At 38.3% G+C, this 12,286-nt stretch overlaps 1 protein-coding gene across 2 annotated transcripts; it reads right to left on the reverse strand.

Moving 5' to 3' along the window:
* Positions 1-1,228: 1,228 nt before the first annotated feature.
* Positions 1,229-12,174, reverse strand: ASGR1 (asialoglycoprotein receptor 1). Of its 2 annotated transcripts, XM_074311745.1 has the most exons (9): positions 10,702-12,174; positions 10,477-10,567; positions 3,441-3,557; positions 3,090-3,185; positions 2,932-3,003; positions 2,669-2,755; positions 2,381-2,535; positions 1,980-2,086; positions 1,229-1,632 (listed from the first exon to the last, which is right to left on the reverse strand). In XM_074311745.1, the coding sequence occupies exons 2-9, from the start codon at positions 10,541-10,543 to the stop codon at positions 1,476-1,478; spliced, it is 858 nt and encodes a 285-aa protein (XP_074167846.1). In that variant the 5' UTR covers positions 10,544-10,567; positions 10,702-12,174; the 3' UTR covers positions 1,229-1,475. The 2 variants fall into 2 exon arrangements, with proteins under 2 accessions (XP_074167846.1, XP_074167847.1); XM_074311746.1 differs by lacking the exon at positions 2,932-3,003 and having other exon boundaries at positions 10,477-12,174.
* Between the last annotated feature and the right edge of the window lie 112 nt (positions 12,175-12,286).

A 12,286-nucleotide genomic window follows, 5' to 3' on the forward strand; every position in this document is an offset into this window, starting at 1 on the left:
TAATTATAGGACAAGGACTAGAAGGGATTTGAGAGTAGACACTAGAGCAGAGTTGAACAGGCTCACTGGGGATTGAGTTAGATTGCAGGAATAAAGGCCTGGGAAAGAAATGAAGAATAGAAGTCTAGATGTGTATGAAGCACAATGAGAGATGAATGAAAAAAGATTTTGATCAGATAAAGGAATTTCAGAATTTATGTTAAATGGAACACTTGTGGGTGATAGAAACTTCAAGCACATATCTCTGGATATAGCTGAAGTGGAGTAGAGAGAATTCATGAGAATTGAGTAAACTGAAGAATTGAGTATTAAATATATACATATCAATATATAAAATATCAACATTTTTGCTGAAAGACAGCTGGTAGAATGCTGTGCCTACAATCAGAAAGACTCCTCTTCCTGAGTTCAAATCTGGACTTAGACATATACTAGCTGTGAAACTGTTTCAGTTTTCTCTTCTGTAAAATGAATTGGAGCATGACATGGCAAACCACTGTGGTACTTTTGCTGAGAAAACCCCAAGAAAATGGGTTACAGAGAGTTAGACAAAGACTGAAAAAAAAAAAAAAAAAAAAAAAGAACAACAAAGAAATTGAAATCTCCTAATATGAAGACATGAGATTGGAAAAACTATGAGCCAGGCTCATGAAGAAAGGAGGAAAATATTTTAGAGATCAGAAAATAACAATCAAAAGATTACAGATTGGGTGATAAATGTGGATAGATGAACCTCAAGAGGAGAAGTTGTTGTGTGCCAAGACATAGAGGAAGAATCTGGAAGTGATAATTTGGGGCAAGGAGTACTCTGACTTCCTCAGTTCAATAACTGAATTAGAGAGTATGAGAAAAAGTATAACTAGTATAAGAAATATGTGTTTACAATTTCTTAATGAGGCCATAACAAAGCAGCATGTATAATGGAAAAATGCATGTCTTTTACGTCAGATGACTTGGGTTTGAAATTCAATCACAAGCTTGCTATGCAATTTTAGAAAATTCTGAGCCTCAGTTTCCAAATCTGAAAGCTGAGGAGGCTGCTCTATAAGGGCCTAGAAACTCCAGCATTTTATGATCCTACATCTAAATTTGCTTTTAAAGAGCTTCAGGCCATTGTTTGAAAAACTAACAATTGACTTTTTTTTTTTTTGTCTCCCATATTTATCCTAGTCTTGTGATTCCCCACCTCCAACCCCCATTTTCCCAATCACACAACACAGAAAAGAAATTTGGAGAATTCATTTTAATTCCTATTTGACCTCTAACACATGAACTCTATATATAATCTTCCAAAGAGGCTCTAGTGAATTGGAAAGATTCCCAGGAAATCTGATACTGCAGTATTATTTAAAGCACACAAACACTTCTAAGGGTGATTTTTAGAAGATCTCAGTAATTCTGGATTATATCCCTCAGTTTCTGGGCTGCTCCAAGGAGATTCCAGAATAGAAATGGTGTATTTTCCTGCAGAACTCCTAGGTAGCCTTTCTGATTTCCATCTCACAGACCCAGCGATAGGGACGCTGGCAGACGTCATCATTCCAACCTCCATCAGAGTGCAAGTGGGCACAATCCTCACCTCCTCCTAGCCCATGCCCATACCAGTTGTCTGGCTGGGATGGCATCCAATTCCTAAATGAGATGAAAACAGCCCCAGGCCATCCAGGATTTCAAGGCCCATCAATCAGTTCCCAACTGAAGCAACCCAACTCTGAAGAAAATAAGGGTAGAAGTCCCCCTTGTTATATAAGATAGGAAGACTATTTGAGAAGAGAGTTGCGAAGGAAGAGTGAACAGAGGGAATTGGTCTCTGAGGGAGATAGAGATTAACTATGAGTTAGACATTCAAGTTTGATAAAATAATCTATAGGGTTGGGGTGGAACTGATTCTATAGAAGGACTTAGACACAACTAAAAGGGACATCAGAGGTGTCTAATACAACCCTTTCATTTCAGAGGAGGAAGGAGGAGATACTCACCTGATGTTAGACTCATAGTTTGTCCCATCTACCCATTTCCAGGTGCCTTCTGCATCAGTAAGGCCTATCCAGGCAAATGCAGGTGAAGTGTAATGACTAACAAAGTTCTGGATTGGAAATTATGGACATAGGGTTAAGTTAAGGCAATATATATCTGCCCAGGTTCATCTCTTCCCTGGTGCCTTCATATCTTTACCTAAATGACACTGGTATTTATTTCTCTGTGTTATATCCACAATGCCATTCTAGTGGAATATAAGCCCTTTGAGAGCAAGGGTTGTTTCATTCTTTGTATTCCTATTACCCAACACTAAACCTAGCACATAGTAGATACTCAACAAATGTCTAGAGAATGGAATAATTGAATTGCATTTGGGGATATGAGAGACCCCAGCCTTTACCTGTTCACTCCAAGAGTTTATGACAACTAAGTGTGAATTCTCCATCTGACAGTATTTCTCAGCCTCAGTCCAGGATTTCCCAGTACGAGAAAACCAGTAGCAGCTCTCCTCAAACTCCAACCAGTTAAGAGGGCAACAGATCTTGGAGCTGGTACCTGAGCAAAAAAAAAAAAAAAAAAGCAGAGGACAGAGGCAGGATGCCCAGCCAAGGCAAGGACCATGAGGAAGGGGAGAATTGTCTAGAATAGGTGCAGAGTCAAAGGATTTTACAATACTTCCTCTTCTTACCATTGCTTTGGAGTATTGTCATCTGACAACTTAGGGTTCGAAGATCTGCTGAAATGCGTTGCTCATGGAGGAGGAAATTAGAGAAATCTAGGGTGTGCAAGAGAAGCAGATAGAAAGTGAGTGAATATGTGCTTCTATTTTCTGTCTCTGGGACAACTAGAAATTAATGATTCCCAACCCCAATAAAGACCTCAATATTTGAGCTGAGAAGCTCTTCCTCCCCTTTTTCTGCTGTCCTACCCAGCCCATCACTTTTCTCTAACCTTCATCCCTGTCCTTTTGATGTTTCTGTAGCTTAGCCTCCAGAGATTTCAGCTTTGTGCTCATACTGCTTCCTGTTGGAGATATAAGTTCAGGGTACTCCTTGGACACGGGATGCAAACCCTGCCCTGGGTACTGTAAACAAACAACCCATCCTTACCTTGGCTATTTAATGCTTGGATCTCTGACACCATCTTCTCTGAAAAATTGGTGAAAGTTTCTTTTAGTGTCTGTAGATCTCCCTGAAGCTGAGTATCTATTAAAGAGGTGATGTTGAAAAATTAAGAGGCAAAGTGGATTCCAGGTACCCCTCTTCCTCTCTACTTCTTCCCAGACATTCCTGTACCACCTTCTCTTCTGTGCCATCCCATCTGTCCCAGCCATATCACCTACTTTAGCTGCTATAATCTTGTCCTAAGCTACTCCAACCTTCCCTCTGGATCCTGCATCTTGTCTCTCTACTTACTCCCAGATATTTCAACAATTTCCAAATCCTTTTCCTGTCACTCACTTTTAGATCCCAACACAGAGATGATCACTACTAATAGGAAGCTGATTCCCAAGGAGATCAGGAGAAGGCGGTTAGGAGGGCAGAGACGCTGGAGGATAGTCTGGGGTGAAGAAGACCCTATAATGGGAAAGAATAGGTTAGTCAGGAATTCAAGGAGCACTGGGTGGGGAAATGAGAGGTTCTATGGGAGAGAAAAGCAGTAGTGTGGAAGAACCTAGGAACCAAAATGAAAAGAAATAAAATGGAAGTCAAGAAAATGAACCAGAGATGTTAGGTAATCCTATGGATAAAGTCAGAATCATCTCTTTCTAATTCTTTCTCCTTCAACTTCATAAGGTTATGAACCTATAAATTGGACTCAATTAAAGTGGGAATTGGTATGATCCCATGACCTAAAAAAAGTCAGCCCAGAAGGAATAGGGCTTGTCTCTTAAAACACCCTTCTTTTCATTATCCCACTCTACTAGTATAACACTGACATCAGCTCTCTTCTGTGAGGTACACTCACTACACAGTTTAGCCCATGAAAAAGAAAGGGGGAAGCTAGGTGATACAGTGGATAGAGCACCAGCCCTCAAGTCAGGAGAACCTGAGTTCAAATTTGGTCTCAGACACTTAATACTTCCTAGCTGTGTGACTCTGGGCAAGTCATTCAACCTCAATTGCCTCAGCAAAAAAAAAAAAAAAAAGAAGTTAAGTCTATCCCTTTTCTCTTGCCTTGTTTTCTAGAAAAAAATACAGAGGATAGGAAAAGATCTTTTTAAAGGGTTTTAATTGTAAACACTACAGAAATAAAAATATCTAAAGATGAAATGCTGGCATTTATAAAGGTCTCTTCTCTCTATTGAACCCTTTATGATTTACATATTAATTACAATTAGGTCTTGTTGGCAATGTCAATAGACTTGTGATGGAAAAATAGATCCACATCCAGAGAGAGAACAAAGTGGACAGAATGTGGATCAAAGCATAGTATTCTCATTTTTTTTTCAGGTTTTTTTTTTTTTTTTTTTTTGCTCAGCATGATGAATATGGAATTATGTGTTTATAACACATGGAAGCATGTGTTTAACCTATATCACATTTCTTGCTATCTTGGACAAGGGGAAGAGGAGAGAAGGAGAAAATTTTATAATATAAAGCTTTGTGAAGGTGAATATTAAAAACTCTATTTGCATGTATTTGGAAAAATAAAAATACCATTAAAATCCAAAAATTAAAAAAAAAATTCACTTTCGCTCTTAGTTCCTTCTCTTACCAAGCTCACCTCATTTCTTTCAGATTATATACCCTACCTGTCTGAGAAGATTAGATCAGTTCTACATTTTTTGTAGAGGCCTATTTAATCTGGCTAGTAGGTATTTCAGATTGTTCTGTAATATAGATTCAACTCTTAGCTATGGGTTCATGCCAGACAATTCCTTTTGAGTGCTTGCTCACTCCTTCCGTCTGAGTCTTTCTCCTGGCTTCTGATATACAATGAAATTTTTCTCTTGTCATGAACTTTTTTCTCTCACTTTTTTTCCTTTTTTAAACAAACTTTGAGAATTGGCTCATTTGCTTTCAACAAATTATATATATATACATATATATATGTATATATATATATATAAACATATATATATGTATATATATATGTGTGTGTATATACATGTATATATATGAATATATATGTATAATTATACTGTTTCTGCCTGAATGATTTAGCCATTTTAAGTTCCACAACTTGAGCCCTACAAAATATATCAAAAACATAAAACAAAAGATATTTTATCTTCTTCATGGACTTTCATAAGTTTGTCCTGGCTCTATTTTTCAGAAAGATTTTTATTTCCAAAGATTTCCTTCCTTAATTTTCAGCCTTCCCAGCTTCCCAAACTCTAGCAGTCCACCCACAGAACCCTCTTGGATTTAGTTATCAGTAGTCTTGGTTCTTAGAAGCTCCTTCTCCTTCTCTTTCTCTTCCCTTCCTTTTCTTCTCATTCTGTTCTCTCTCTCCCTTTCTGCCTTTCAACCTTGACCCATCTTCTCTGAGTAAGTTGAAATGCCTGAAGCAAATCCTTTAGCCAGATGGCAATGACTGGCTCTGCCCTTGATGGTTAAACTGCATCTTTCCAATAATGTCTTAAATTATTTGCTGAAATAGAAAGGAAATTTTTGGAGAAAGTGTCTTCTCCTATTCAAAGTTTGCAATAGCAAAGAAAAATCAAGCCAAATACAGCCTGTGAGATTTAAGATGTGGAAAGAGCAAATTTTAAAGAGTTCACAGAAATAAAAGGTAGAAATTGATTGAATTGTGTAAAGATATGATTCCATAGCTTAAAATTCTATAGGGGAAGTTCTCAAGAACTCAAGCATGAAAGTCTGAAGATACACATAAAATATTTCTCTGATGAAGAAAAAGAACTCTTTAGACTAATGGGAATACACAGGGGAATCATCTAAAGCTCATACAGAAAATAGAAAAGGCAGTAATGTCCTATGTAAGTAGTCAGAACATCAAAGCTCAGAATGATCTGTGGTTGGCCAAAAAAAAAAAAAAAAAAAAGATAAAAAACAGTAAAGGGGAATGCTTTTTTAAAAGCTATTTTAGGAAAAATAGAATAAGAATAAAAATTAGAATATGGAATAGAAAAGGAATAAGGAAAGAACAGAACTGTGGCTTATGGTAGTTAGTACTGTTCTTTGTTCTCAAAGACTGACATCCGGGAGGGAATGCTGTGACATGCAAATGAATTGGATTTAAGTGAGGAAGGGCTGTGCAAGGTCACCCACTTCACTTTCCCCTACAGTGTCATTTGGTCCTGTGGCAAGATACAGCTCAAGACGATTGGATGAAAAGGGAGATCTTGGCCTTTTTAAGCTAAGGTCTTCAACAGATCTTAGTTTGACTGAGACTGCACCCATTCAATGATTAAGGCTAGGTAGCAATTGAGGCAAAGAATCTTTTTACAACTGGTGTCTGAAACGGGATTTGAATCACATTGAGTCCAATTGCACTATTCTACCTTTTTAAGAATCAAAAATAAACTCCTGTTCTAGGTGTGTGGAGCAAAGGGACAAAAGAGCAAAGGTGAAATTCTTATCTTTTACTTTGCTACTCTTTTCTCTTCTTGGAGGAATTATCTTTGGCCTGGAAAGGAAAGAATGAAAATGGCTACCTATCAAAGAGCTCCAAACCACCATAAATGGAAAATTAGTAAGAAAGCACCTGGTTGCTCTTGATTGGATTCAAGTTACTTGTCAGGGACAAAAACTACATCCTACAGTCTTATAAAAACTAGAAGTTGTGATTACTAAGCCACTGTTGGTGATCTTTACAAAAATACAAGAACAGAAGAGGCATGATGGGACTGGAGGATGAGTATTGTCCTGATTTTCAAAAGTAGGAAGAGAAAAACATGTAAACTCTTGGTTAATGAGCTTACATCAATTCCTGGCAAAAGTCTAGGATATATTAATGATGAATTTAGTGAAAAGAAAGCAATGATCATAGAGTTTGTTTTGACTTCATGTTGACAGTATCTCTAGACTGGCAGATCAAGGGACACTGTAGATATTATAGATTTCAGTGGAACATTTTACAAAATTTCTCATTCTATTCTTATGATCAAGATGGGAGATATGAGCTAACCTACAGTTTAGTAGATTCATAATTGATTGAATGGCTGGACCCAAAGAGGAATTAGAAATCATTCACTGAGAACTTGAAAGCCAGGCAAAAATAATATGGGCGTGCCCCAGGAATGTGTTTGTCTAGTGCTATTTGCCATTGATTACTAATGAGTTGGATAAATATATGATGGTGTGCTTTCATGTGATGAAAAGTTCTGCCATTTATTATTTGTGCTCTCTGGGACTCAATTTCCTCCTCTATAACATGGTGGGTTGAACTAAATATGCCCTTTCTAATGTAACTTTCAAATGCCAAATTCAACAGGTTAGAACTTAGTACAAAATGTAGTAAGATGAAATTTAATAGAAATAAATTTTACGTCTTCGACAAAGAGAAGATCTAATTCAGTTCCAATTGATCAATGACGGACAGAATCAGCTACCATAGAAGGAACACTGAGAAATGAGTGTGAACTGTTTGCATTCTTGTTTTTCTTCCCAGGTTATTTTTACCTTCTGAATCCAATTCTTCCTGTGCAACAAGAGAACTGTTCGGTTCTACACACATATATTGTATCTAAGATATACTATAATATATTTAATATGTATGACTGCCTGCCATCTAGGGGAGGGAATGGAGGGAGGGAAAGGAAAAGTCAGAACAAAAGTGAGTGCAAGGGATAATGTTGTAAAAAATTACCCATGCATACGTACTGTCAATAAAAAGTTATAAAAAAAAAATAAAACCATTTCCTTTAAAAAAAAAAAAAAGTTTTACAGAGATGATCAGGGTAGTCTGTACAGGGCCATCTCATAAAACATGCTTCCATAAGCCCATCCCCATGCTGTATAAGATGAGCCCCCATAGGTGGAATCATATAAAGTTTTATTTTTGGATTCAGAAAATAAACTTCACAAATACAAAGACAAGACATGGCTAGGCAACAACTCAATTTGGGAATGTGATCTTAGGTTGCTTGAAGATAGAATAGTGCCTGTCTTAGATCATATCCAGAGTACTGGGTGTCACATTTTAAGAATAATAATAATCTGAGGAACATCCAAAAAAGGGTAATGATATACTTCATAATGGTAAGGAACCTCAAATTCATGCCATATATGATAGCCTGTAGAAGAAATTTGGGGGAAACATTCAAGCTGTGTTCAAATAGTTTAAGCTCTGCAAAGTATTTCAGTCAGTTATCTCCTTTGATCCTCAGAATCATCCTGAGCAATAGGTGCTATTATCCCTACTTTATAAAGTGAGGCATAGAGAATGACTTGCCCACAGTGACAGCTAAGAAGTGTCTGAAGTTAGATTGAAACTTAGGTTGTTCTAACAGCAGATCCTATGCTTTCTATCCATTGTGATAACTAGCTGTTCTCCCTTGTTCTTAAACTTCTTGTTCTGAGGGGACAGAGTTAGGAGATAGGCAGAAGCTGCAGGGAGAACTTAAGACTTGAAGTCAAAAACTCCCTAACTAGTAAAAGCTATACAAAAGTGAGATGGGCTACCTCAGGAAAGAGATAACTATGTCTCACTAGAGGTTTTCAAGTAGTCTAGATGGTCATTTGTATGAAATTAAATATTTTTGTTGGGGTATTGGGCAAACTGAGCTTTGTCCCAGATGCTGTTGTCTGGAGGATACTAGTAATATACCTGGATCTTGAGAAATATAGATGTATCTGAATTGACAAAAACTATTAAAATAGGAAATCACCAAATCATATCTCTGGGCAAAGTGCTGATGGGTCCTTTCCTGGTTCTGCCTCACCTTACTCACATGTTGCCCACTATAGAGACCTCCCTAGAAGCTATTTTTCTGTGCTTCAAATATCTCCACTGTTACCCTCCTCCAATTGAAATGAGACTTCCATGCCACTTGCCCCAGGAACAACAATGGTTGCAATAACTCCAGGTTGCAATATGTGACCTTTGTGATCTCTGCAGTGCTGATCTCTGGAGGCCAACATGGTTTAGAGATGTTTGGCTTAAATTTCTTAAGCCTTTTTTTTTGGAGGTAATTCAAGTGACTTGCCCAAGGTCACATAGTAATTGTACAAGGCTAGATTTAAAGTTAGGTCCTCCTTACTTTAGGAATGGTTCTCTAACCACTTGTACCATCCAGCTGCCCCTAGGCTTAGGTTTTGTAATGCTTTCCCCTGGTTATGCTGTTACCAGCATACAGTCTGATTTCTTTTTCTCATTCTAAAACTGGACTAATGGATTTTTCTGGCCTCTAACTCAGATCAGAACTCAAATAAAAGCCAATAAACACTGAACACCTGGTCTTGGTCATGATCCAACTGTTCCAATCACTTCTCTACACTCATATTGCTGTGTCATGCCTGCTTTCCCTCCCCAAGAGTGTAGTTTACTAGTATTTGGGCTCACAATTAGAAAAATTCCTTAAATATATGGTTTCTTTTAATCAAAAAAAATTAAAGGCCCTAATATTATAAAATATATAAAAATATCTTGGGAAACTGGGAGACAGACTTTGACAAAGTTTCTACAAGTAGAAGAGACTGTAGATTAACGCTCTCATTTGACAAAGAAGGAAACTGAGGTCTAGAGAGATGAAATGACTTGCCAGATCATACTGGTTCTAAGTTCTGATAGATTTTGAATTGTTTTTCTTGTTTGCAAGTGTTGTAGGAATGTCAGGGCTGGAAGAGACCTCAGAGATTATCTTGGCCAAGCCCCTCATTTTATAGTTGAAGAAAAACCCCAGGAGATTGATTTGTCTAAGATCAAACATGAGGCAAAACTCAGATTGAAACTCAATTCTCTGAATCCAAATCTGGTTTTCTTTCCACACTATGCTGCCTCCTTGTCTTGTCTCATCAACCTGAATTACTGAGAATCAAAATTCTCCCATCACAGCTTCAAACCTTGAAGGGAATTCTAGAACCACCATTTAATTTAAAAGGGGAGGAAATTTGAGAGCCAGAGAGAGTAACTGAACTAGCCTCGTTGAAAACAGGGCTGAGACAAGAGTACAGTTTCTCTGATTCATAACTCTTGCCCCTCTAGCAAGTCCTTCACACAGGGGAGATGAAGGATCTAGTAAAAGGCATGAAAGAGACAGGATATCTGGTTCTTTCCTAAGAGGTAACAGCCACATCCTCTACTTGTGTTGGTAGAACTTTGCAAAAAAACAAGGGGTATGAAGCTTTGGCCTGGATGTGGATTTCTCTTAAGAGAGTCAAAAGACTTTCTTTAAACAGGAGTATATAAAATCTTAATAAAGATAAATAAAAGGAGCTTTTAAAAAGCTTATTGAAAGTGAGACCCCCAAGGACAGAGGCACAGAATGAGACAAAGATAGATGAATGGAAGTGAGCAAGAAATATTTTGGGGTGACCCTATTTTTAGGTCTCCTTGTTTCCCTCCTTCCTCACCCAACTCTGTTGTTACCTTTACTGAACTGATGGCCATTGTCTTCGCTCTCCAGATGCTGAAGGTCTTGATAATCCTTTGCCATGTTTGTGCCCCAATTTGGATTCCACTGGGGTGAGGAGCAGAGGAAGGATTCAGCCTTCTCTACTCCCCAAATCCATTATCAATGCCTGATTATGCTCCACCCACCTCTCCCCAAACCCCAGGATAATTTTCCCACACCTCCCCAGTATCACAACCTACCAGGATTTGGGGTCTTGGGCACCCTTGGGGGCAAGCCCCCAATAACAGGGAGTGAACTGAGAGATGAATAGAAGCAGAGAGCTATGTGAAGAGAGTAGAGGTGGGGGGAGGGTATCCCTTAGGGGCAGAGTCCTAAAGAATGTCTAGTGTTCCACTATCCCCTCCCTCAGTATCCCTGGACCCATGGACTTTGGATGATAAACAGAAACAGGAATTGAACTGTATCAGGGGTAAAAGGGGTGGAACATAATAGCTCAATCTATCTCCAAACAACTATTAAGGGGGGACTCCCTATGCCTTCCCCCTATTAGTAAGGACAAAATCCTTAAGTCCAGGATTACAATTCTTTTCAGATTAATAGTGTGATTGGACATGGGCCATATTGAGAAGTGGTTGGCCCAAGATGAAAGCATTCCATGAATCTTGGGAGGGGAAAGGCCATTTCTCCTTTTCACTACTGATTTTGAATTTCCCAGAACTGGTTTCTCTAAATGTAGTTCATAAGAGCTGCCTGCCTTAGAATTGTCTTCAAGTCAACTTGAGAACTTAAGAAGATAAAATTTCCCATGTCTCGCCTATTTTTTCACACTCCCAAAGGCTTAATGTCAACCATAGGTGAACCAGCAATCCCAATCAATGGAAGAGGTAATTAGAAAGCATCTCTCTCTTTACCAGAGATTTTTTTAGACTTGAGGGTAAGCCTGGATAAGGTACCAGATGAAATAGGGTCTAGAGTATACTGAAGAACAAACTAAAAGGGGTTAAAAGTTGCATTTTATGTTCTTCTCACTATGACACAAAGAAATATTATTGAAGGTAGAGATTAAAGTCGATCTCAAATTAAATGGAGGACTCCAATGGAAGTGAGCTTCCTGGAAGAGATTTGCATGTATGCCTCCATGTAAATATTAGAATGCTGACATCACAGTTTTCAAAACCAGGTGTTCACCATAAGAACCCTCAGCAAAAGAAGGGAGCATTCGAGGGAATGTTGAATTCCACCTTCTGCAGAATGAACTGCCTTTAGTATCCCAAGTGAGGAGAAAGGTCTTGGCTCCTGTAGGATTTGAGGACAGGAGGAACAAGAGACAGGAATGAGGTAATAGATCTTTTAGCTAGCCTTAAATGAGCTATTTTGCAAGGGATACCTCCTTCATATGGTATTTGACACTAATCAAATGATCTGCCCTGATTTTAGTAATTTTAGTGACACCAAGATGCACTGTTGGAGACACCTTACAGAGATATCATCAACCTCATGACATGCTTGGGGCTTGAGTGGTTTGGAGAAAAAGCCAGACAGACTGGCTCTTGCCCCTCCAGAAGCTCATACTTTTATGATTGGAGACACCAACCTCTTATTAATTAAGGTCCCATCTCCAAAAGTTTTTTGCTGACTTCTGGTCATTTTAACATCAACCCATCTTTCTTATATCCATCCCTCATTAGGTTCTTTTCCTATTTCTATCAATTTCCAAACACCATTCCAGTGGTAAAACAGTCAATTAAATCTGGGTATTTCCAGACCCACCCTATTTACCTCCCTTTTCCCCCCCTCTACTCCCAAATAATCAGGCCACAAGCA

Source organism: Sminthopsis crassicaudata, chromosome 4 (assembly GCF_048593235.1).
Source record: "Sminthopsis crassicaudata isolate SCR6 chromosome 4, ASM4859323v1, whole genome shotgun sequence".
NCBI classification, from domain to species: Eukaryota; Metazoa; Chordata; class Mammalia; order Dasyuromorphia; family Dasyuridae; genus Sminthopsis; species Sminthopsis crassicaudata.

Excerpts from the sequence above, each read along its gene's own strand:
- ASGR1 (XM_074311745.1), bottom strand. The coding sequence starts at position 10,543 with ATGGCAAAGGATTATCAAGACCTTCAGCATCTGGAGAGCGAAGACAAT. Across the intron at positions 3,186-3,440 it reads CTCTGTGTTGGGATCTAAAA|ATACTCAGCTTCAGGGAGAT; the intron begins GTGAGTGACAGG and ends CCTCTTTAATAG. Across the intron at positions 2,087-2,380 it reads TAAACTCTTGGAGTGAACAG|AACTTTGTTAGTCATTACAC; the intron begins GTAAAGGCTGGG and ends TTTCCAATCCAG.